Genomic DNA, 23,010 nt, shown 5'->3' with positions numbered 1-23,010 from the left:
ATCAGGCCTGGTCTCGATTTCAACTCATTTCCTTCCCTTTCACTTGCAGATGGCGTACGCCTAAAACACGCGGAAAACTCGTGCGTTATGTAATAGCCGCAGCAGCAGAGGTGGTCACAGCAAGCGATATATAGCGAGCAAGGCGAAGAGGAAGAGAGTGTGTGTCTCGTAGATTTTGGATAAATAGAAATCGAAAATGTGCAAGGGCAGCAAACCAAACACGACGACGACAACTGCAAATGCAACTGCAACTGCAACAGCACTCACAAACTTATTAGCAAAATGCACAAAGTCAACAAACGGTCCCAACGGCAACAACATTGACAGCATCAACGCTAGCAACTGTCAACAGAGACGCATGCTAGGGGCAGCTGCGGCAGGCGGCAGCAACGAAGAAGAACCACAAAAACAGGGAGCCAAACATCAAAACATGCAGCTGCAGCAGCAGCAGCAGGAGCAGGAACATAATCAGCGGCAACATCAACAACGTCAGGAACAAGGACATCAAATAAAGCAAATGGCAACGGGGACAATTGGTGAGGCAGTCGCCATTGCGCCAGCCAAAGAACTTGAACAGAAACACGAATTTGGACGAGACCAAGAACAGCGTCGTCGACATTGCAATAATGTTGCCAGAGTGCAGCATCAGCAACAACAACAGCTACAGCAGCGGCAGCAGCCACAGCGGCAGCAACAGTTCAAGCTGCATCAACGTAGCTGTCTCTCGATTGTCCTGTGGTTGACGCTCGCAACGACTGCAGCAGCAGCAGCAGCAGCAACAACAGCCAAGCCAGCAGCAACGACAACTGTGTCCACAATTGCCCAGCGCTCCGCCCGCTCGTTGAACAGCGGCCACAAGACTCTGAGCAGCGGCGTCAGCAGCGGGCTTATCGGTGGCAAAAGCAACGCACGAGAGCTACACTACGAGCTGAACAGCGGCGCCAGTGCCGGCAATGGCGCTGGCGGCGGTGGTGGAGCAGCCGGCATCGAGTGTCCCAGCTTCGATGATAGCTCCGCCTGTCCCTGCTACAAGTTCGAAGATGGTAAGTCCAAACGGCCGGCCGGGTAGTCCGGTCTAGCTAATTAAACGCATCAAAGCCGAACAGAGCTAGGTTTATTGCACCCAAAAACGTGTGGACACGCACAATAACAAATCACGACAGCACCCGCCCTTATGTATGTGTGCGCGTGTGTGTGTGTGTGTGTGTGTACATGCAAAGATTGTTTACTTTGACACCAGAGAGCATCTGTAGAGCAGCATTTTAGAGTGAACACCACTTGAATACGAATGCACACACACCGAGTACTCACATGTATTCATTGTTATCAAGTCAATTAAATCAAGTATTGTCAGCAGCTCATGAGAAACTAGGCATGTATTATTAACATTATTATTATATATATTATATTATGATTAGATTATTAGCAATCATTTTCTTTGTGAGCAGTTGGACGTTCTTTAAGACCGTCCAAAGCTTTAATGTGCTTTTTTCCTCCGATTTTTAAGTTAATTTCAGTCCGATGAGCTTTCAAACAGATTAAGTCTATGTAGAAGAGAAAATAGCTAAACGGATCTTTCAGACTTCTTTCAAATAAGCTCAGCTTGCCTTAAGCTTTAGTTTTCGACAGCCCCACAAGTAGGCTTAGTAAGAGCTTAATACTTGTATGCTTTTATGTGAGTCCAGTTCGATAAGCGCAATAAAGCCTTTTATTGACTGCTGCACAGTAAGGATTGTCTGTTTCTATCGCATAAGGATTAAGTTTAGTTTCTATTTTCCATTTATTGATTATTTACATTGCTCTAATGCATTTATTTATAGAATGCGTTCAATTTGCAAGAATTTCGATAACATTATGTTTTACTTAAGCTGATTATTTACTTGTCTGTTTAAATCCTAAGAGCGAATAAAATGCCAAAACAGAGACACACACACACACTTGCAAGTTGAACTACTTATGCCACACTCGAACGCACCGCTATAGCCGTGTGTGCCGTTCTGTCCGTCTGCTTACTCAAGCTGTGTCTGTTTGCCAGGTGAAGTTTGAGGCATCATTAACTAATAACATTCGCCTGCAAGGAGAATAATATAGAGGTCATAGTGGCATCAGTCTGCTCGGTGTTGGGTCTGGGGGCAGGCTTATTGAAATGCGCGTCGCGCAACTTGTTGCAATTGATGTTTAATTTCTGTGCTTGTTATTTCGCAGGCCTGTTTCTGGAGTGTCCTGGCACGACAGCGTTGTCGCTGCGCTCGACGCTGGAACGCATCTCGGCGCCGATACACTCGCTGTCCATTTACGATTTTGATCGGTCCGTGACATCACTCTCGCAGGACGTTATACAGCCGGGCGTGCACATACGGCATCTGCAGTTCTCGCACTCGCACCTGGAAGCGCTCAAGGAGAACAGCCTGCGCAATGTGCGCGGCAGTCTGGAGTCTCTGAGCATTGTCAATGGCAAATTAACGCAGGTAAGCGGCTAACAAATTACATTGCGTATACGCCATGTGCAACACTTTGCCTTTGCCAACGCACACACAAAACAAATACTGACATGGTTCAGCTGGCAGGTTACCTCAAAGTGGCACTATTGTCGCTGGCACCTGTTTTCGAGGGCGTTGCCTGCAGCAAAATAAGTGAAAACTGAGCAAAAGTGGGGCAAACGCAACGTAGGCGACAGACACCAAAAATAATTGCATGCAAATTTATTGCACTTTACATTTTGCTGCTGTTGCTGCTGCCGCTGCTGCTTGTCGCTGCAACCGTTGGCTTGTGGCATGCCAACGCCAGCCACGCCCCCCAGTCAACGCCCTAACTAACGGTGTGACAATCATCTGTTGGCTGTCAGCTAACAACACAACACAACACACGAAAGGCAGCAGCAACAGCAACGGCGATTAATGTGTGCCAGCCACACGGCCCACTTGACTGAAGTGTGAAAAAAATGTGTATAAATGAGCATGAGTTTAAAAATTAAACAAACTTCACTAAGAAGCCTAGCAAGACGCCTTACTAATAAATAATTATAAATTAGAGGTAAGAGTAATAACTTCTGCGATTTTAAGATATTCCACTCACTTATCAACCGAATACAAATTTCACAGCTTGAAATTATATTTAATATTTTTATATATTTATATTTCAATTTAGATTTATAATTGTTATTGTGATCTCTTCACAAAATTCACATCAAACAGATACAGATTAAATAACTGAAATAAATTGTTAAGGATTTGCGGACGATTCGCTCTTAATATTTTTTTTATTTTGAGCCAAAACATTTCAATAAAGATATATTCAAATGTTTTGGTTCTAGGTCCAGTTCATGATAAACAAACCGCTTTGATTAACTTGTTAATTTTATGCATTTATTCAAAATGTTTTCCAATTGGATTATTGATTTTCAACACCGCGCAAAAGTATGCTATGGAAGCTTACCTGCTTCTAATATGGCGGCCGTGGGCGGCTGTCTCTCATTTCCGGTTGTCCAAAATTCATTGCCTACTTACGGGCTGCATTAATAAAATGTCGAGTGCAAAACTTGGCTCTGGCGTGGCGATAATCAGTTGCCTATCAAACAAATATATAAATTACTCTTGTTAATTAAACAAACAAATAACTTACCCTCGTTAATTGTGTCAACTAAGACTGAACGAATGTTTATTTAAATTTTGCAAAATTTAATCAAGTCACGAGCGCTCAGAACTGATTGTTAGCTGCATAATAAAATACATAACCGGTAAAGTATTTGTTTGCTGCTGCTGTTGATGCTGTTGTTCGTTTTGGCGGTGAGATTGCGGCTGGTGATGGTGATGCAGCCAAAGCTAATTAGCGGCGCCAACATACGGCGTCAATAATGTTGAACAAAGTTGGGCAACCGAAAAAATGCAAATGGCTTTCTAAGCCATTAAATTTGGAAAAACAGCCGCCACAGCAGCAGCAGCAACAGCAACAGCAACAGCAACAGCAACAGTGGCAGTGGCAGTGGCAACAGTGGCTACAGTGGCAACGGCAACGGCAACGGCAACGGCAACGGCATCGACCGTTAACGTAAACCCGACAAGCGGCACTTGGGCAGCCATAAAAAGTAATTTGCCGCCGCGAAATAACAAACGATCCAAAGCTAAAAACAATTGCGTTCAATATAATAATTTTGGCCGAGCGCGGTGGCCGCAGCGGCTGGCTGGCAAAAGGCATCCAGCTGGAAACATGTATACAGAGGCGATGGGCGTGGCACCATTGGTTCCTGCTCTCCATGGCACTGCTTGCAATTAAATGGTTAATACTGCAGAATGTTCACTTTGTTGGTTTTATTTATATCAAAAAGAGAAAAACAATGTGCAACGGTAGAAGAATAAAACGCTTGCAGAAATCTTCTTAGCCAGCTGTTTGTGTGACATTTACAAGCCCTGGTCTGCGGGTGGTCGTGTTCCGAGGTGGCGGCGGGGGCAGTACTGGCCTAATGGTCACATCGGGCCTCCCAGTGAGCGGCAGCGGTGCGCAGGCACGAGGCTTATCACCCAGCTGCATCGGGCCACAGAGGCGCTTGTCTGCCGGCAGCCAATCTGCAAAGGAACGAGCGAGAAGACGAGTGAGCTGTGAAGTAGGACACCTGGGGATTGGCAGCACTTACTGTTGCGTGGACGCGAGTGGCAGTTGCTGTTTAGCAGCTGGCAGCGGTTGGCCACCACCTTGCACTGCCGATGGTTGCGTGAACGCACGCATATCTCCTGGGAGCGGGGCGTGCGTCGACAGGCCACCGGTCGCCTGGGACAGTCCTGATGGCACCAGGTCGCGTATGCTGCGCCCACGCCGCGCACCGTACGGCAGTCACGCTCCTGGGTGTGCGTCCAAGTCAGCTGATTGCTGCTGCTCAGATCCGGGCGATTCAGCTCCAACAGCTCGCAAATATTCCTGAAGCGACGGCACATACCATCCTCAGCGCGGCCGCAGACACGCGGACTACGCGCAGCACAAACAGCGGGCAGCCGACACAGCGGCCAACGCGTGGGCAAAATGGTGACCGGTCCCGAAGTAGGTATCAATGTGGGCGTCCAGGCATCAATCGGCGACGACAGCAGCAACAAAAGCGCCGCGCTGAGCACAATTACTGCAAACAGCAAGTGAACAAGTAGCAACTTAGCGAATCCCCAGGACTACAATACCGGCGAAAGCACCTACCAATTAACCTGGTCAACTGCATGTTGTTATGTGAGCCGTGTCTGGTGTACAAGTTGTTGGCTCGGACTTCTCGCACAACGTTTTTATAGCTCCTGCATCTAGGCAAAACAAAGGACCGGCTGCCGAATGCAGTCGGCACATTCTTTGTTTGCCATGCGTCGTCTTTTGTCTGACTACTGAGAATGCCATTGACCTTAACAACAAAATGAAGCACCTGAATGGCCGTTTATGTGACTTTTGGGGTGTAGGTGTTAAGAAAACACTAAGTATAGTATATCTAGCTTTTATTTAAACTTATTTGGAGGCAATATTTAAAGAAGAAATCTGCCGGCTGTTTTCAGCTTTAAAACGAGTTAAAATATATTGAATAATTAGAAGCAAAAATATATCATTAAAATTTAAAAAAAAAGCCATGCTGTTCCTCCACTCTATATTTAACCCAAGCCCAAACTGTTCAATAATTTAATTTTGTATCAATTTGTAAATATGTATGTAGCAAAAATAATTAATTTAATATACATAATTATTATTTAATTAGCTTGTGGGTTATGTGGCCAAGGCTTTAAGATTATTTCAACTTTTAATATTTTTAAATATTAATTAAATAAACATTTAATTAAATTTTATTTATTATCGCTAATATTAAAAATGTTTAAAGAAGAGTTCTGCATTGCTAAAAACAGATTTTTCATTGGGGCGTGGCACAGCTAACAAAAAAGTGAAAGCAAAAAAACGTCGAAATTTATTGCATAGTGTAATAGATATTAATTAGAACTTATAATCTAGGCTGTCAATTATAATGTGGAAGCACTTAAAGTATTTTTATCTTCTTTTTGTCTCACATAATTATTATTTTTATATTATTATAATCATTATTATTATTACTATTTTCTTTCTTTTTCTTCAACAATATAAAATTCAAGTTGTACATGAATTGATATTAATAGATATTTTAGAGAATACAAGCTATATAGGTGTATTCTCTTAGCAATATCGCGCCTTGTTTTACTTATAAGAAACAAGAAACATCAGCATGATTTATCGTTCAAAACATTCAATTGTCTGCCATTCTGATGGGATGAAAGAAACACGTGTCGCGCGGCATACAAATGAATGTAAATGGGAGCAACATTTAGTTGCTTCTGTAAGACAATAAGACAGTTAACGTGCGCGCTTGACTGGGGCTGGCCACATATAAATAGCCAGCCCGATCCGTTGGCAATCATCAACAACATAAGTTAGCTCCCGATAACAGCTGCAGTTCCAACCAAGTAGAATGATGTTGAAGCTTACAACTTGCTGCCTGCTTCTTGTCGTGCTGCTGGCTTGCGCCGAGGCAAACACGGGCGCCTCGACGGTGTGCGTGGGTCGCTGCCACATCCTGGATCTGCATGACAAGCGAAGGGTGTGCACTCGGGATGCTAAAACGAACTTGTGCACCAAGATGCTGCCTTGCCGGCTGCGCGAACGCAACTGCGCACTCAGAAGTCTGGGCCTACCGCCGCTTAGGGAGACCAGCCTCGGGCAGTGCGCCAATGTTGTGAGCAGCACCGGCACCGCTCGATGTGTGCTCATACCACGCCCCACCAAACCCAGGCATGTCAGCTGCATTGACAAGACCTGCAACAGGCAGCTGCCCAACAGCTGCTGGCGCACCAGAGACGGACGTAACCTTTGGTTGAGCCTCTGCGTTGCCCGGGAGAGGAACTGCATCAACTGGAACAACCCGCAACTGCAGCTGGTGCGCATCCTCGATGTGCAGTGCCGCTCAAAGCCGCCCGTTATTAAGGGCTAAGCACGCTGACAACGACGGTATACGCACATATATATATATATATATATATATATATATATATATACATATATAGTCCACGCATATATATTTTATATTTTATTATATAGCTACTTCTCCCTTCTTTTTATTCCTTGGTTGCTTCGCATCAAATTCAAAACGCTCGTAAATATTTCATAATGTTGCGACAATAAAAATAAATATCATTTTATGGCAGGCTTTTCTTTGTTCTGCTTTTATTCCTGTCTCTGCTGCTCCACTTCCATGTTACCTCATCCCTCCCCAGCACTTGCCACAGCCGCTGGCCAGGCGCTGGCTCCTCGCATGACTTGGCCATAAATTTGCTGAGGCGCGTTTCAAGGCGCCAAGCCAAAAGCGGCAACTGAGCGGCCCGAGCGGACCAAGCGGCGTCGCAAATGTTCAATAAATTAAAATCGACTGCCATAAATTTCCATGTCAGTACATTAATTAAAAGCCCGTAATTCGCTTGGCCATGTCACAGGGCCCAGACTCCGCCCTGTCCAGTCCGTGTGCAGTCACCTGCTAGGCCCCCCGCCCACATGCCGGCTCAGTTGTAGCGGAAGTTTTGTAATTTAATGCAATTAAAAAGCCAAACAGTCCGAAAAGGAAAATGTGTTCATTTCATTTGCAGATAGAGGATCGCATAGCCACTTCGCATACAAATCCTTAGACAGCAAATCGAGCAGAGCCTTTTTTGACTGTCTATAGCTCAGATTTGGGGCTACGCTAAGGCCAGGGCTGCAAAGCTCTAACAACTTCTAATTGGTTCGAACCGACTTTCTGCTTTGGGGTTCTACTCATGTATCTGATTTCCATTTGCATAGGCCCAGGGTTTGGATCACAGCTCATGAACGAATGCCACAATCAAGTTTTTAACTTAGAATTAACTATCTATCCATAATTGGCTTCAAACAAATATGGTCAAAGAAATCATATTGTTGGAGCTCGGCTCATAATAAAAATGATTTAAAAGTCCGGTCCCTAACCGGTTCTATTCAAAGGCGGCTTGCAGACCTGGCTGAAACTAATTGGCTAAGCTACTTATATTCTTTTACATAACTACCTTTAGAATAGAGTGGGATAATTTTTCCGAATGTTTGGTCTAGCTCACTGCGGTAATACCATAGACCAAAAGTATCCTTAGCGTATAATTAAGCCTGCTTAGCTTAGTAACTGATCAAGTCTGCTTAACCAAACGAGCTTAACTTAATTTATAATAAGCGAGTTTATCTTAGCTTGTTCTAACTTGTTTAGGACTATAATATATATACAGCTGCAGCATCAATTGAAATGTCAAATGTCAAATGTGAGCCATTTTGTCAACTGCTTCAAATTTACCAATAACTAATTGAACATATCGCACTATTTATCGAACTGGTATAGATTGATTCAAAACTTTTACAATGAGTCGCAGCTCGTGCAGCTGCAAAGGAAGAAGACTTCAATGACTCATTGCAAACCTTATTATTATGATTTCGAATGAAGGAAAATGTATATTACAAAAACTTATATATCTATTAAACAAATATCTTAAGGCTGTCATGAAAATGTGCGTTTAGATATCGTTATCATTTTATCGGTCAGATGCATTCAAGTAAGACATTTAATAATTGTTGGTATATGGTGAACAATTTTGTTTATGAGATTTTCGATTTGGCTGGCTTTAGATCTTGATATTTTTGCATTTTAATAAAAACACAATTTATCAGTTTTTGTTTTCTCCGAAATATATTGAGTCTCTTCAAGAGAAATTAAAAAGCTTGCGCTATTTGCGCTACGATGCCCAAAATTTCGTTCTCTGTCTGCTCTATTGTCTTCTTTTATTTTAAATTGATTTCAAGTGCAATATTTATATTTAATAAAAATACATACATATACGTATAATAAATAATAAAATAGCACTGGCAACTACGTCCTGTGATTTGAGCCCGCAACCTCGTAGCTTATTAATCAAATAAATACACTTACTTAACTTCGGGTGCAGAGCCTTTAACTATTTCAGAGGAACCTGGGAATGAAACGAACATTGTGGCCGGCGGCAAGCTTTATTTGGGAAAAGCTGTTGGCAACTCTGTTCGCCTCAAAATGGCTGTGCGTGTCGCCTTTTAAAATAGATTTTGTTGCTATCAAAGTGTGCATTGCACTTTGCGTTTCAGGATCGGCATACGTCTAGGCTGGTTATATTCATTTCAGAGCAAATCTCGTCGAGTTACAAGCTTAAATATCAGCGCTCCAATAAAATAAAAATTTATAAAAGGAAAACTTACATTTTTTCATTTGTTTGGTTAAGAAGAGTTAAAGCAACGTTACGTGAAGATGCGTCGGGCAGCTCAAAGCAAAGGCAATAATAGTGGCGAACCGTCATCCAAGAAGGAGAAAATGGACAAGAAGAGTGATAAGAAGGCGGGATCCAAGGCACCGCTGGCGCCGAACATTGCGAAGAAGAAGATAAAGACGCCCTCGCCGGCATCATCGGCCAGCAGCGATACCGACAGCGACTCCACCAGCTGCTCCAGTGGCTCATCGAGCAGCTCCTCCTCTTCATCGTCGAGCGAGTCCGAGAGCGACTCGGAAAGAAAGAAGCGCCGCCATCGTCGCTCACGAAAAACTAAATCTTCAAAAAACTCCAAGTACAAATCGAAGCGCAGCCGCTCGCGCAAGAGGGCTCCTGTGATGGCGGCTGTGCCGACTCCTGTGCCGCCGCCCCTGCCAGCTATTGTTCCTGCGCCTGTTCCACCGCCAAGCTCGGCTCCAATGCCATTGCCAATACCATTACCCATACCAATACCAATACCAGTAACACCAACACCGAAGGCAGCTCCGCCAGCAATAGAGATTTGGTCTCCGGTTCCCTGCTCCAAGCAGCGCGGCCGCAGTCTCCATAGTAGCCGCTCTGGGCTGCCAGGCATTGAATCCAAGAGCGGGTGCAAGCACTCGACAAAGTCGCCAACTCCGAAATCCAAGAATAAATCGCCGCCAAAATCAAAATCAAAAGACAAGGATAAGAGCACAACTGTGGCCACAAAATCCAATAAGGATCGCCAGCCGGCTGCAGCCACAAAGTCCAAGGAGAAAGAGAAGGAAAGGGAGAGGCGCCCAGCGGAGCGGCCATCGTCGCGGGGCAAAGAAAAAGACAAGAACAGAGACAAGAGCTCAACTGCCAAGTGTAAGGATGTGGATAAGGCTTTGACTTCGGCTTCAGCCTCGGCTTTGGCTTCGGCTTCAATTGCCAATTCCGGATCAAGGGATAAAGACCATCGCCCATCATCTTCATTCGCTTCAAGCAGGGACAAGGGGAAGCCAGACACTAATTCGCAGAAGAAAAAGGAAGAGACCCCATCTTCCAAATCAGTCGTAGCAAAAGCTAAAGACAAAGACAAATACAAAGACAAAGATAAGGACAAAGATAAGGACAAATATAAGGACAAATATAAGGACAAAGATAAGGATAAAGATAAGGATAAAGATAAGGATAAAGATAGGGAAAAAAATAGGGACAAAGATAGGGATAAAGATAGGGATAAAGATAGGGACAAAGATAGGGACAAAGATAGGGACAAAGATAGGGACAAAGATAGGGACAAATATAGGGAGAAAGACAGGGACAAAGATAGGGACAAAGATAGGGAGAAAGATAGGGAGAAAGACAGGGAGAAAGACAGGGACAAAGATAGGGACAAAGATAGGGACAAAGACAGGGACAAAGATAGGGACAAAGATAGGGACAAAGATAGGGACAAAGATAGGGACAAAGATAGGGACAAAGATAAGGACAAAGATAAGGACAAAGATAAGGACAAAGATAAAGACAAAGATAAGGACAAAGATAAAGACAAAGATAAAGACAAAGATAAAGACAAAGACAGAAAGTCCTCGTCGCGTTCAACCTCAAGAGACAGGCAACGGCGCATGCTGTCTCGCGCAACCACAGTACCAAGGGAGAAGCGCCACTATACCCCATTTCGTTCAGCTGGAAAGCGCGTCTCGAGTCGCTCGACGTCGCGCTCCAGGAACTGGCGCTCGTTGTCACGCCCAACTCCCCGTTCCCGGGAAAGGCGCTCGATGTCTGACATAAGTGCTCGGATCCGCATTCGCCGCTCCCCGTCCTCATCGTCGACGCCATCGATGAGCTACCGTCGGCGCAGCCTGGATGGTACGCCGAGTCCATTGCGTTCTCATGATCACGATCTGAAGACCGTGCGCCTGCATATTAAGGGCCTGACACGGCAGGTGACCAAGTCGCATATCGTGGAGATCTTCGGCAGCTTCGGGCCCCTGACTAACGTTGACTTTCCCATAGATCACTTCTATCGCGGCGGATATTCCCGTGCCGGGCGTGGATTCGCCTTTGTCGAGTACGCCAATCCCGAGGACTGCGAGTGCGCTCTTAAAAACATGGATGGCGGCAAGATCGATGGCCAGCGTATTGTTGTCTCGCCCTTCGAGAAGAGCATGCTCCGTTTTCCCATGCGTCGTCGTTATCCCTCGCCGCTCAACATTCGTAATCGCTTTTGAATTGGAATCGATGGGCGACGGGCCAGAAGAAACATTTATACTTAAACTTTCCAAGCCCCTGTGTGTAAATCATTTACATTTTAATTTCAATCCTCCGTCAAACAGAAACAATCCGTGTTGATTTTATATAAGGAATGACTGAAAATAAAACAAATATAAAAATCAACTTTGATTCTGAATTATCGATACGGAATATCGAGAGCTGAAGTTCTTATCGAGTCGAAGTATTGATAGCCCGTTTACAGAACGTTTTTGGACTAACCTATAAATACATTTTCTAAAGCAGATGTACAGTGAAAACTCTTCTGGGCGGACAGCTTTCGTCAAGATATTTTGTCTGGTCAAGCGGAGTGTACGCCCAATAGAGGAGTAATGGGTATGGCCTGATCCAAAATGATAAAGAGAAAATGTTCGCACAAGAACGGTGTTCGCCCAATAGGAGTGTCGGTTAAGAGAGTATTCACTGTATTAGTTTCAGACATGTATAAATATATAAATATGTATAAGAAAAAAGATATTAAAAATGGTTAAGAACTTGATAAATATTGTAAAATTGTATTTCAGTAGGGATTGTACTTCGATAGGTATCGTACTTGTCGCATTTAGATATTATAAGAAACACACACACACACTAACATGTTTAATAGATATCACAGTTGCGATTGTCAATCATTTTACTAAGTAAATGATTAATTTAATTTCTAGTCAACTTTGATTATTTGTATGAAAATAATGTTTTGAGTCCTTGCCAGTCTAGCTTTATTTATAAGTATATATTATCAATGGGGACTTTTATGGAACATTATTAAGGTATTCACCTTTACCTATCTGTACCCGCTTCTTTTTTTGGAGTTGTCAGATAACTTAATGGTAATTGAAATTTTGTTTTTGAATTCTTCTAAACTTTGTCAATACACAAACGTAAACAATTTATAAATACTCGCGCGTGTAGTAGGCTAGACTATGCCGAAAAAGTCGTGGGGCATGATTTCCATAGTCCATTGTTTGCACTCCAGAACCAAGCATTCCCATTCGCTTCTCCGTTTCTCCAGAGCTTCGTGGCACTTCTCAGGTTTTCTGTTTTGTTTTTGTTGTTGGCGTACATTAACGCAATTATAGATACATAAGTATGTGCATAAAAAGTGCGCGAACTTTTCAATTAATTGCTATTGAAAACAATTTAAATATTTTATGGGGCCCCGTATTAACAGGTGATTCGAGCGAAGCCAGCTGTGCAAATAAATAAATGAAAAAGTAAATACATGAATAAAGGAGCGAATAAAACTGTTTTAAAATCCAATATTGCATAATAGCCCGACCGCAAAATTACGCATTTTGTTAACGTTAATTTGTTATCGTGTATTTACTTTTATTTATTAAACAAACTTGACTGCGACTCGAGCATTGCACAATTGTTGCCATTAATTACAGCGCACGCATATTAATTTGCATTACCCTAATTTCTAAAATGACCTTATCGGCAGTGCCCGGCTGACGCTTACCCTGCAGTCTAGTTATTGTAACCCTAAGAGTCGGCACCTAATTAAGTTGGCCCAAAGGATCCACAGCTCACCATCTAACGATTTTTGAAGGCTTATCCAAGATATCTGCTAAAGCAGACTTTTTCCCTTACAAAAATTGAGTTTCCACCGATTATAGTCGTAAATGCTTATCAGGTTAAGATATTTAATAATCAAAAGGTTATTCTTCTAAGGAATACATTTGTGTGTTCTGTTCCACCCGACTCCGACATATGTACACCTACTGCGCTGTTCAAACTAATCAAGAATATACACGTACTTCATTGGTTCGGAGATTTAAAACTGTAATACCTTCTCCAAGGCTTGAAGCCATACTAGACGTATCCTTTTGGCGCGCTTGCTTTCACCATAGGCCTTGGGACTTGTTGAATACATTTTCTGGGTTTGATCTATGATCAACGATTAGGAGGACGCAGAAACTACTGTTCCACCTGTCGATCGCGTTATATTCCATGCGGTGGTCTTGGTGGTGCGTGCCCCGATCAGAGTCTTATGTTCTGATAATACGGGTAACCCAGAGCCCGCTGTCCTCCCGTTTCTGGGTTGCGGCCCATCGAGTAGGTTTTTTGGTGATAGTGGCTTAAGACACTATTGTGGATAGAGCTTTTGCCGGGTGCCGTGAGCCATAGATGGGCAGAGGTCTTAGATAGCTCTCCCAAGAAAACAAGATGGAAGAATCATCCAAACAGTTGTGTTTTTAGTTGGAATGAATGCTCTAAGCCTGCAATAGGTACCGTCAACTTGAGCCATCGTCGCACAAGCTCACGTAGAGCCCTTTCTCTTTAGAGATATAAGAAGATATTATCCAAGCAAATAGTTAAATATTCAATAAATCCTCACTACATTAATATCAATTATAACATCTCGCATATAAGCCGAGCTTTTAACCTTTCTCTACTTTCTTAATCCCCTCCCTATCCGCAGCTGCCCTCGCGAGCACTTAGCTCCATGCAAAAGTTAACCGCCCTGGACTTTGACTACAACGAGATAGTGCGCATCGATGACTATAGCTTCTATGGACTACGAGTGTCCAAGCTGAACATTAAGGGCAATCGACTGCAGGGCATACCGGAGCACGGCTTTGCCGGATTGGAGGAATGCATGCAGGAAATCGACGTATCGGAGAATGGATTGCGAACATTCCCAATGATGGCGCTGCGCAAGCTGGATCACCTGCGCATCCTGCGGCTGTCCAACAATAAGATATCCACATTCTATGGGGACATTCAGCTGGCCACAAACAATGCCTCGGCGGCAGCGGCAACAGCGGCCGCACTGCAGCTGCCCTCATTGATCCTGCTGGATCTCAGCTCGAATCAGTTTAGCGAGATTGTCCACGATTGTTTTCGCGCCTTTCCGCAACTGAAGACGCTCTCATTTTATGCCAACCAGATTGAGATCGTACAGCCCGAGGCGTTCAGAAGCCTCAAGGAACTCATGTCACTGGACATGTCGCACAATCGCATCATTACGCTAGATCCAAAGGTGTTCGACAAGAACAAGCGGCTCCAAACGGTCGATCTGAGTCACAATCACATACACGCCATCAGCGGTGTCTTTTCCAACCTGCCCCAGCTGCGCGAGGTCTTTCTGTCGGAGAACAATGTACTGGAGCTGCCGGCTGATGCCTTTACCAATTCAACGAACGTGGATGTCATCTACTTGGAATCGAACGGCATTTCGCACATTGATCCCAACGTCTTCAGCACTTTGGCCAATCTGGATCACCTCTATCTACGGTCCAATTTCATACCCTTGGTGCCCGTCACTCTGTTCGACAAGTGTACGAAGCTCTCGTCGCTGTCGCTGGACAACAACGAGATTCAGGATCTGGAGATCGGCATGTTCCGCAAGCTGGAGCAGCTGCGCGAGGTACGGCTGCATAACAATCGCATCCGTCGTGTGCGGAAGGGCGTCTTTGAGCCGTTGCCGGCGCTGCAGGAGCTGCACATTCAGAAGAATAACATTGAGGACATTGAGCCGGGCGCATTTCACACTCTGGCCAATATGCAGCACATTAATCTACAGGACAATCAACTGACCGTGCTGGAGGACATATTTCCAGAGCAGAACTCTTCGCTGCTCTCCATACAGCTGGAGTCGAACTATTTGCACAAAATTCATCAACGCACGTTCCGGCAGCAACAGCGCATTCAGATCATGTGGCTGCGCGACAATCAGCTGCTGAAGATCAATCGTTCGCTGTTCGTGGACACACCGCATCTGGGCCGGCTCTACCTAAGCAACAATCACATACGCGAGATTGAGAAGGATACCTTCGTCAGCCTGGGGCAGCTCAAATTCCTCGATTTAAGTGGCAATCAGCTGAGACAGTTGCGGCGCGACTATTTCGCCACATTGCACAGTCTCGAGGAGCTGAACCTGGCCTACAATCAAATCGAAGCCATTGAGGGCTACGCCTTTAGCCGGATGAAGCAGCTCAAGTCGCTGGATCTGTCGCACAATCCGCTGGTGCAGCTGACACGAGACATCTTTCTTGATGAGCTGCCGCTGAGCACACTCAATCTGCGCAACACCTCGTTGCGCAAGCTGGAGCAGCACACTTTCAAGTCCATGCAGAATCTGAACGAGCTGAATCTCGAGCGCAATCAACTGAATCCGGCGGATATACAGAAGCTAGATGTGCCCAGTCTGCGGCGTCTGCACTTGTCCCACAACAACTTCAGTCATGTGGGCATCGGCGGCAGCCTTGGCGGCATCATGTCCGGCATGTTCGACAAGCTGCGCTCGCTGCAGCAGCTGTCTATGGCCAACTGTAGCTTGAGCAGCATACCCGATCAGCTTTTTGCGAAGAACACGAACTTAGTGCGCATCGATCTGTGCGATAATCAGCTTACCGAGATGAACCGTAACATTTTCAATGGGCTGAACGTGTTCAAGGAGTTGCGTCTGTGTCGCAATAATCTGGTCGAGTTCCCACACATTGCACTGTACAATCTGAGCACGCTGGAGACACTGGATCTGGCCAAGAATCAGCTGAACTCCATTGACTTCTTTAAGCTGAGCGGCACCCTCAATCTGAGGCAGCTAATACTCCGGGACAATAAGATCAGCTCGCTGAGCGGCTTCAATGCAGTCAATCTGACGCAGCTGGACAATGTGGATCTAAGCGGCAACCTGTTGCTCTCGCTGCCGGCCAACTTTCTGCGTCACTCGATCAACCTGCAGCGCGTGGATCTGTCCAGCAATCGGTTCCTGCAGATACCCAGCTCGGCTCTCTCGGATGTGTCCATACCGCGCTTGTCCTGGCTTAATTTGACTGGCAATCCGATAAATAAGATCTATACGGTCAAGGAGGAGCGTTACCTGTATCTGAAGGAGCTGTACATTTGCCAGACGAACCTGTCCATACTCACCTCCAAGGACTTTGAAGCCTTTCAGGCGCTGCAGCATCTGCACTTGATCAACAATCGGATAACACGCATCTCGCCCGGCGCCTTTAAGACCCTGACCAATCTGCTCACCCTGGACATCAGCGTCAATGAACTGGAAATGCTGCCCAAGGAGCGTTTGCAAGGTCTGCGGTTGCTACGACTGCTCAACATATCGCACAATACGCTCAAGGATCTGGACGAGTTCAGTGGCGACTTGGCACAACTGCAAACGCTGGACCTGAGCTTCAATCAGCTGGATCGCATCTCCAAGAAGACGTTCCGCCATCTGCACAGCCTCACGGAGTTGCTGCTGATGGGCAATCGCATGACGGCGCTCTCCAACGATGGCTTCCGCTATCTGCGCAAATTGCATCTGCTTGATCTGCGCAAGAACTACTTTGAGCTGGTGCCGTTGGAGCCGCTGAGGCCACTCGAAACGAATTTGCGTTCTCTGAAATTGGAGGGTAAGTAACAGTTCGGAAATTCAGTCGGGGCCTAATTTGCTGCTTATTCTCATCGTTATTTTCATCTGTACACACTTACACACACACACACACATACACGCACCCATAGAGAATCCACTGCATTGCAGCTGCGATGCACAAAAGCTCTGGGAATGGCTGCGGGATCATCGGAAATGGTCGCTCTCGCCAACGGGCGGCGATAACATTAATTATCTGAGGTGCGAACACCCAACGGAGCTGCGCGGCAAGGTGTTTGGCCGCATGGAGCCGCAGCAATTTTGTGATGCCCCATTAATACCAAAAATGGCCATACAAGACATACAGCCATATTCGGTGGTCGTTTCCTGGCAGAGTCGTGACCATTTGGGCCTCACTGGCTTTGAAATTGTTTACCATGCCACCGGCGATGGACTCATTGCGGCCCCAACCGACCGCGACGAGACCAGAGGCCGTGATAATCACCGCGAACGCGAGCCCGGAATGCAAATGGAACGGGACCGGGACCGAGACCGAGACCAGGACAGGCACCGGCAAGGCGTACGCCAGCGCGAGCGAGAGAGGGACAGGGACCTGGACCGCGACCAAGACCGGGAGTTTGAACGAGACAGAGATAGAGAGCATCTCTCGCAGTTTGCTGCTACAGATGAGGTGAGTATCCAATGATTGTTCAAACAAACAACTGACTGACACTGGACGCGCCAAATTTGACAGAAATGCGATGATAAATACTCGATGCTAAATCTGAGCTGACCATCCGCCGTCACTCGAGCTGGCCATGTTTGCCTCCTGGCCCCTAATTTTCTTTTAATAAACGCTTAATCAACGCTTAGAGGGCTACAGGGTGGTTGGCGGCGGATAAGAGCCATGTGGCCTCGTACGATCGGCGATAAACTGCGCAACTTTGTGCATACAAAATTTAATTTAAGCAACACGTCGCCCCGGGTCCTCAACTAACTAAGATGCCAGACACAGCACAGTGGGCCAAGCTGCACGAAAATGTGTATAAAAATCGATTGAAAGTTTGAAAAAACAACGTCAGTGGAAAAGAAGTGACAGCCAGGAGCTTAAATAGCGTTATAAATATATTTTTTGAATAGAGCAAGCAAAGCGCTAGGAAAGAACATCTATGGAGCTTTTTAGTGTTGGTAATCGCAATTAATTTAGTGACGTTAAAATATCGATAGGCCAATTGAATAATTTTGTTTTGTTTTTATTCTGTTTGCCTCTGTAGATGACAAATAAATAACAGTTCTTCTAGCGAAGAAAATCGAGTGAGCTTTCTAGTGTTGGTAATCGCTCAAGTAATTGAATTATTGAGCTTAGGTTTTAAAGCTTCTGCTATTGACTGCAAGCAATAATTGATATTTTTATTTAGTAATGCATGTTTTTGCCGTTAAGATTAAGCAAAAAAATAAAATTCGAGGCTAGCGTGACCCCATTGTCCGGTTCAGTCGCAGCCGCAGGCCGCGAGAGAAAATTTTAATAAGAACGACACGACGATGATGACGAGTATCGGGGTCTGGGCTGAGGTTGGCAACGCAATACAAATTTTAAAACTTGGTTAATTTATTCCACAGATACACGGCAAGCGGCTAAACGGCACGGCCAGCTCGACAAAGCTAACGAAATTGAGCCCCAACACGCGCTATCACATCTGCGTCATCGGCACCGGTAATTGGCTCTCAGAGCCTTTGGCCAATGCGCTTCAAAGGCTGCACTACAATGAGACGCGAGACGAGCTGCTGCTGTCCATGACTGGTGGCGCCTCTGCCTATGCTGGTGGTGGTGGGTTTGGGGATGTGGCCGCCCTGCCATCACTGCCAGACAACTATTCGCCGTATCAGCACCTGAGCGGTGCGGTCGAGGAGCTGGAGCAGCAGGCATTGATAGAGAACAGCATTGTAACGGACAAAGCGCTGCACGAGGTGCTTAAAAACTCGCACATCTCGGCCTGCACGGACGTACAGACGCTGGACTCGACGCCCAGCCTCATTACCGATGAGAATGGCCTGTCCAGCAACGGCTTTATACACTCGATATTGACACGACGCCTGGGCCTAATTGTCGGCTGCTGTTTGGGCATTATAGTATTCATAGTGATGATATCAGTGCTCAGCTACGTAAAGCTCAAGAAACAGCGCATCGAGAACGCCAAGCGACAGGCGGCTATGCCACCGGAGTACATCTCCTATCGCCACTTCTCCATACCCAACGAGGAGCTTACCAGGACCGCAGCGAATGTGAACAGTGCCGCAGCTGCGGCAGCAGCTGCCTCTGCGGCATCAGCCCCGTCAACTGCCGCACACAACATGTCGAGCGTGCCAAGCGGCATCAGCGCACATATAAGCGGCACGAGCCTGAGCACCGGCACCACCACCACCACGGCCACAACGCCCATTGGTGGTGTACCCTTGCCCATGGCCAAGTCGGGCAGTCGCAGTCCCATTGTGGGCATTGCGGGTCTCGTTGTGGATAACGGCGATGCTGCCGCCGCCGGCAACGTTGTTGCCGTCTCCACCGTCTCGCCGGCAGCAGGAAACGCTCACAACAATCACAGTCACAACCATCACCAAGCGGCGCATCGTCCAAACAACGGCGCCATTGGGGGTTACATGGCCGCAGGCGTAGTACTCAATACGAATCATCTAAGCGTCTGTTAGTCGCACTAGCTACTCAAAGCCATCTTCTTTTTTTTCAAATTATTCAAATGCATTCGATTTTGAGAGCCCTTTACAAGAGCTCCCACTTGCGAACTGTGCATGTTGTCTATTATGCTGAAGTTCAATCCGAATGGCCATCGAAAATGGATACACTCCACTCCACATTGTCAATGTCACCAGGAATGTGTGCAGCAATAACCAATCCAATCATGCCAGCAGCATATACAGTGATATGCAGTGCTCAAAAGGTTACTCGATTCAACATAATTCATTTTACCACACTGGCTCGCCTGTGGCAGACCTCAATATGTGTGTCGCTGCACTCTCTGTTGATCTGCGAAACACTCCCACTCTCGATTCGCACAATTTCATATTTCATGCGGCATTCAATTCATTTACCATGAAAACTTTTTCAATCAGAGAAAATGCCAAAGCATTTTTTATGTTTTCAATGTGGCCCAAAATGCATTTAATTTATGAGTAAAAAGAAACCAAATTACCAAACAAAAAAAAAAAAATAGGTTAGTGATAATAATCATCATGATGCGTTCAACGTTCGTTTAGTTATGACAATTTAAAAATAGAGGAGAAAATCCAAAAGAAGAAAAATAAACAAAAATACACACAGAAAACGATTTTCAATGTAAATAAAAGTTGAAACAAAATGAAAACTCAGCTCACAAACAAATGGAAAAAAAATACATAAATAAGAAAAATCTGTTTTTAGAGTAATGATAAATATATTGAAATAAAAGTAACTATAAAAAATGTCGGAGATAAATCAAAAAGCCAGTTACATATGTCTGTACATTGCGTAGCTACATATGCATATGCATGTATGTAGTATTCATAAGCACGGACACAACTCTGTAATCAATGTTGTTGTTTTTTTTTTTGAGCCCAAAAAAACTTAGATTTAATCAATGGAATTTTTTTTTGAAAGCAGCGCGGTAAGTAAGAATCACTAAGCAAATAGAAACAAAAGTAAATGGAAAATGAATGAGTATAATAATCTCTACGAGTAGCATCAAACCGGAAGAGAAACATATTAACTAATTAATAAACTAATAAAAAAATTTAATGAAATTAAGTAAGTGCAAGCGACATGCAAAACTGTTGGAAAAAACTCAAAGAGTTTCATTTTTAAAATGCAAGACTCGTTTCTTTCTTTTCACTTGAATTTAACTTGTATTTATAATTTTCCTAATACAATAAATACATATACAATTTTTTTTTTAATATTACTAATGAATAAATAACTAGCGTTAGTCAAAGATTTAGCTATAATATACAAAAATACAAACTTGAAGGCATATTATATTTAAGAAACACAAACATATTTATGTGACAAAGAGCTGCATAGCATACCAATTACTTAATAGCCAGCAAAAAATGCAAAATGCAAGTCAAGTGCAAACCAATATAGAGATGAACAATGAAATCATAATACCATTTATGGCAAAAGTGCAAAAATTTATATAATGGCAAAATCAAACACACACACACACACACACAAAGGCAAATAACGCTAGCAAACTAACCATAAGGAAAAGAAAAGATATAAAGAGACAAACAACAAATCAAATCAAAAGGAATGTTGTCTAATTTATGCATAGTCCAGTTCCGTAAAGCCCCCCCCCCCCCCCCCCCCCCCCCCCCCAAACAGCACTCCCCAGCAAATGTGGGTGTAGGCAACCCATCCATGTGTTTGTTTTCAACTCAAACAGCCTATGCTTGTGTTTAAATAAAAACTGCATTACAATAGATAACTTATATGCATATTAAGAAATATGTGTGTGTATGGGCATTATATGAGGTATGTGCAACGGCTATCTGAACAGGAAGACCCGACAAATACGGGCTTGATTAAGAAAACTAATTCGAAATAGCTGCGCATAATGCTAAATGCGAATCAAAATCAAAAATCGAACTTAAGAATATAAATGCAAGAAACAAAAATAATAAATAAATGAAAAAAAAAAAATTATATGAGTATCTACACGTTAACGAAGCTTACAGATGCTCTGCGGTGTGTGTGCGCGTGTGTGTGTGAGTGAGTGTGTGTATTATCTATGCCCTCTGAGCTGTGGGCTTGGCGACATTGATATCCTTCGCCAGGATTACATGCACACACACATACACACACACACACATATTCACAAAATAGTTCTAGTCTTATGTAGAGCCTGAAAGCCAAATGCAAACAGAATTCACAAAACAAAAGCAAAACAAATGCAATAAATGAAATTATTATAAACAAAATAAATATTGTATTGAAAGCAACAAGAACTAAAGTATAAATAAATGACAAACGAAATTTAACAATACATTTTTGCAGAAAGTTGTGCTTTATCTCAAGAGGAACTGGGCTTCACTCGAGTGCTCCCCTTCAGTCCCGTCTGCTGTTCGATGCTCCCTCCACCTTCCCCCTAACCCACTCCTTCAGATATCAACTAAGTTGTGGTTTTTCACATATACATATATATATTTGTTGTACAATATTAATTAAATGGACATTTCCGCTGACTTGAGCACGTATTCTCATCAACGGCATTAAATGCAATGCGGAATTTTAATTAGGCTCGCAAATATTCACACGCACACACACACACTTGCACTCCCACAGAGCAAGAGAAAAGTTGAGCCAACACAGCGGGTAGGGCTGAGGGGCAGAGGGACGTGCACCGGCGGCAAGCTCAATACAGGGCTGCAGCAAGAAGTGTGTATGGGCATATGTGTGTGTGTCGTTAGAGCTCTGTATGCAACAGGACTTGCCGTACAGACGGAACACAAAATCAAGCGGGCAACTACACCATGACTGAAACACATACACACACACAGACATTCTGTCGGTCCGCGCCAAAGTTAATTTAATGCCAGCTTCTTCTGCTTTATTCAAACCAATGTCCAGGATAACTAATACAGGCACCGCCAACAAATTTAGGCACTAATGACAATATCAACCGAAATTCGAATTGTCCTTGCAGACGAGTTACATAATTTACAGAATTTCATTCCCTGCCTTTTCACAAGCGTAAGTGCGGGTTTTGCTTAAGAATTTGGATATTCTCAACAAAAAAAAAGAACAAAACAATGGTTCGATAAATGCATATATGGTATATAATAAATGACCCATAAATGACCTGGCTGACTGTGATGAAGGAGATCAAAGTACAGTCTAAGCCGTGCAAGCTGGGAAACTGATATTTTTAAGGAAGTTACCTAACGTGATGAAGGGGCGCGCTCAGACGGGATGTTCGTAAATTCCAGCGAAATATGTGAAAACGTGCAACTGTTTTAAATACCAGTCATTTAAAGCGTTCTTTAAATTCATTTGAGATCAGTTTCACAGTTTTAGGAAAATTCAACTATTTTTGGTGGAAATGGGGATCAAAGGTTTGATGGGTGAAGTTTCGGGCTTAAGCGGGAACCTTAAATAAGATG

The 23,010-nt window shown here is 44.3% G+C and overlaps 2 protein-coding genes across 2 annotated transcripts; one reads left to right on the top strand and one right to left on the bottom strand.

The window, feature by feature from the left end:
• The first annotated feature begins 358 nt into the window (after window positions 1–358).
• On the top strand, window positions 359–19,973 carry LOC115764245 (chaoptin). Its single transcript, XM_030707163.1, has 6 exons — window positions 359–544; window positions 827–1,043; window positions 2,206–2,468; window positions 13,972–16,906; window positions 17,016–17,554; window positions 18,484–19,973. Exons 1-6 carry the CDS (start codon window positions 359–361, stop codon window positions 19,564–19,566), a joined length of 5,223 nt encoding a protein of 1,740 aa, XP_030563023.1. The 3' UTR covers window positions 19,567–19,973.
• Window positions 4,375–5,200, bottom strand: LOC115764422. Its single transcript, XM_030707421.1, has 3 exons — window positions 5,179–5,200; window positions 4,631–5,107; window positions 4,375–4,562 (listed from the first exon to the last, which is right to left on the bottom strand). Exons 1-3 carry the CDS (start codon window positions 5,198–5,200, stop codon window positions 4,375–4,377), a joined length of 687 nt encoding a protein of 228 aa, XP_030563281.1.
• Window positions 19,974–23,010: the final 3,037 nt, after the last annotated feature.

This window comes from Drosophila novamexicana, unplaced genomic scaffold (genome assembly GCF_003285875.2).
Source record: "Drosophila novamexicana strain 15010-1031.04,08,12 unplaced genomic scaffold, DnovRS2.1 tig00000820-arrow-pilon, whole genome shotgun sequence".
NCBI classification, from domain to species: domain Eukaryota; kingdom Metazoa; phylum Arthropoda; class Insecta; order Diptera; family Drosophilidae; genus Drosophila; species Drosophila novamexicana.
Note: the sequence above shows the minus strand (reverse complement) of the source record. Positions and strands in the feature narration are given on the sequence as shown.

Excerpts from the sequence above, each read along its gene's own strand:
- LOC115764245 (XM_030707163.1), top strand. The coding sequence starts at position 359 with ATGCTAGGGGCAGCTGCGGCAGGCGGCAGCAACGAAGAAGAACCACAA. Across the intron at positions 545-826 it reads CGGGGACAATTGGTGAGGCA|CGCTCCGCCCGCTCGTTGAA; the intron begins GTCGCCATTGCG and ends ACAATTGCCCAG. Across the intron at positions 17,555-18,483 it reads AGTTTGCTGCTACAGATGAG|ATACACGGCAAGCGGCTAAA; the intron begins GTGAGTATCCAA and ends TTTATTCCACAG.
- LOC115764422 (XM_030707421.1), bottom strand. The coding sequence starts at position 5,200 with ATGCAGTTGACCAGGTTAATTG. Across the intron at positions 5,108-5,178 it reads GCAGTTGACCAGGTTAATTG|TAATTGTGCTCAGCGCGGCG; the intron begins GTAGGTGCTTTC and ends TGCTGTTTGCAG. Across the intron at positions 4,563-4,630 it reads CCACTCGCGTCCACGCAACA|ATTGGCTGCCGGCAGACAAG; the intron begins GTAAGTGCTGCC and ends GTTCCTTTGCAG.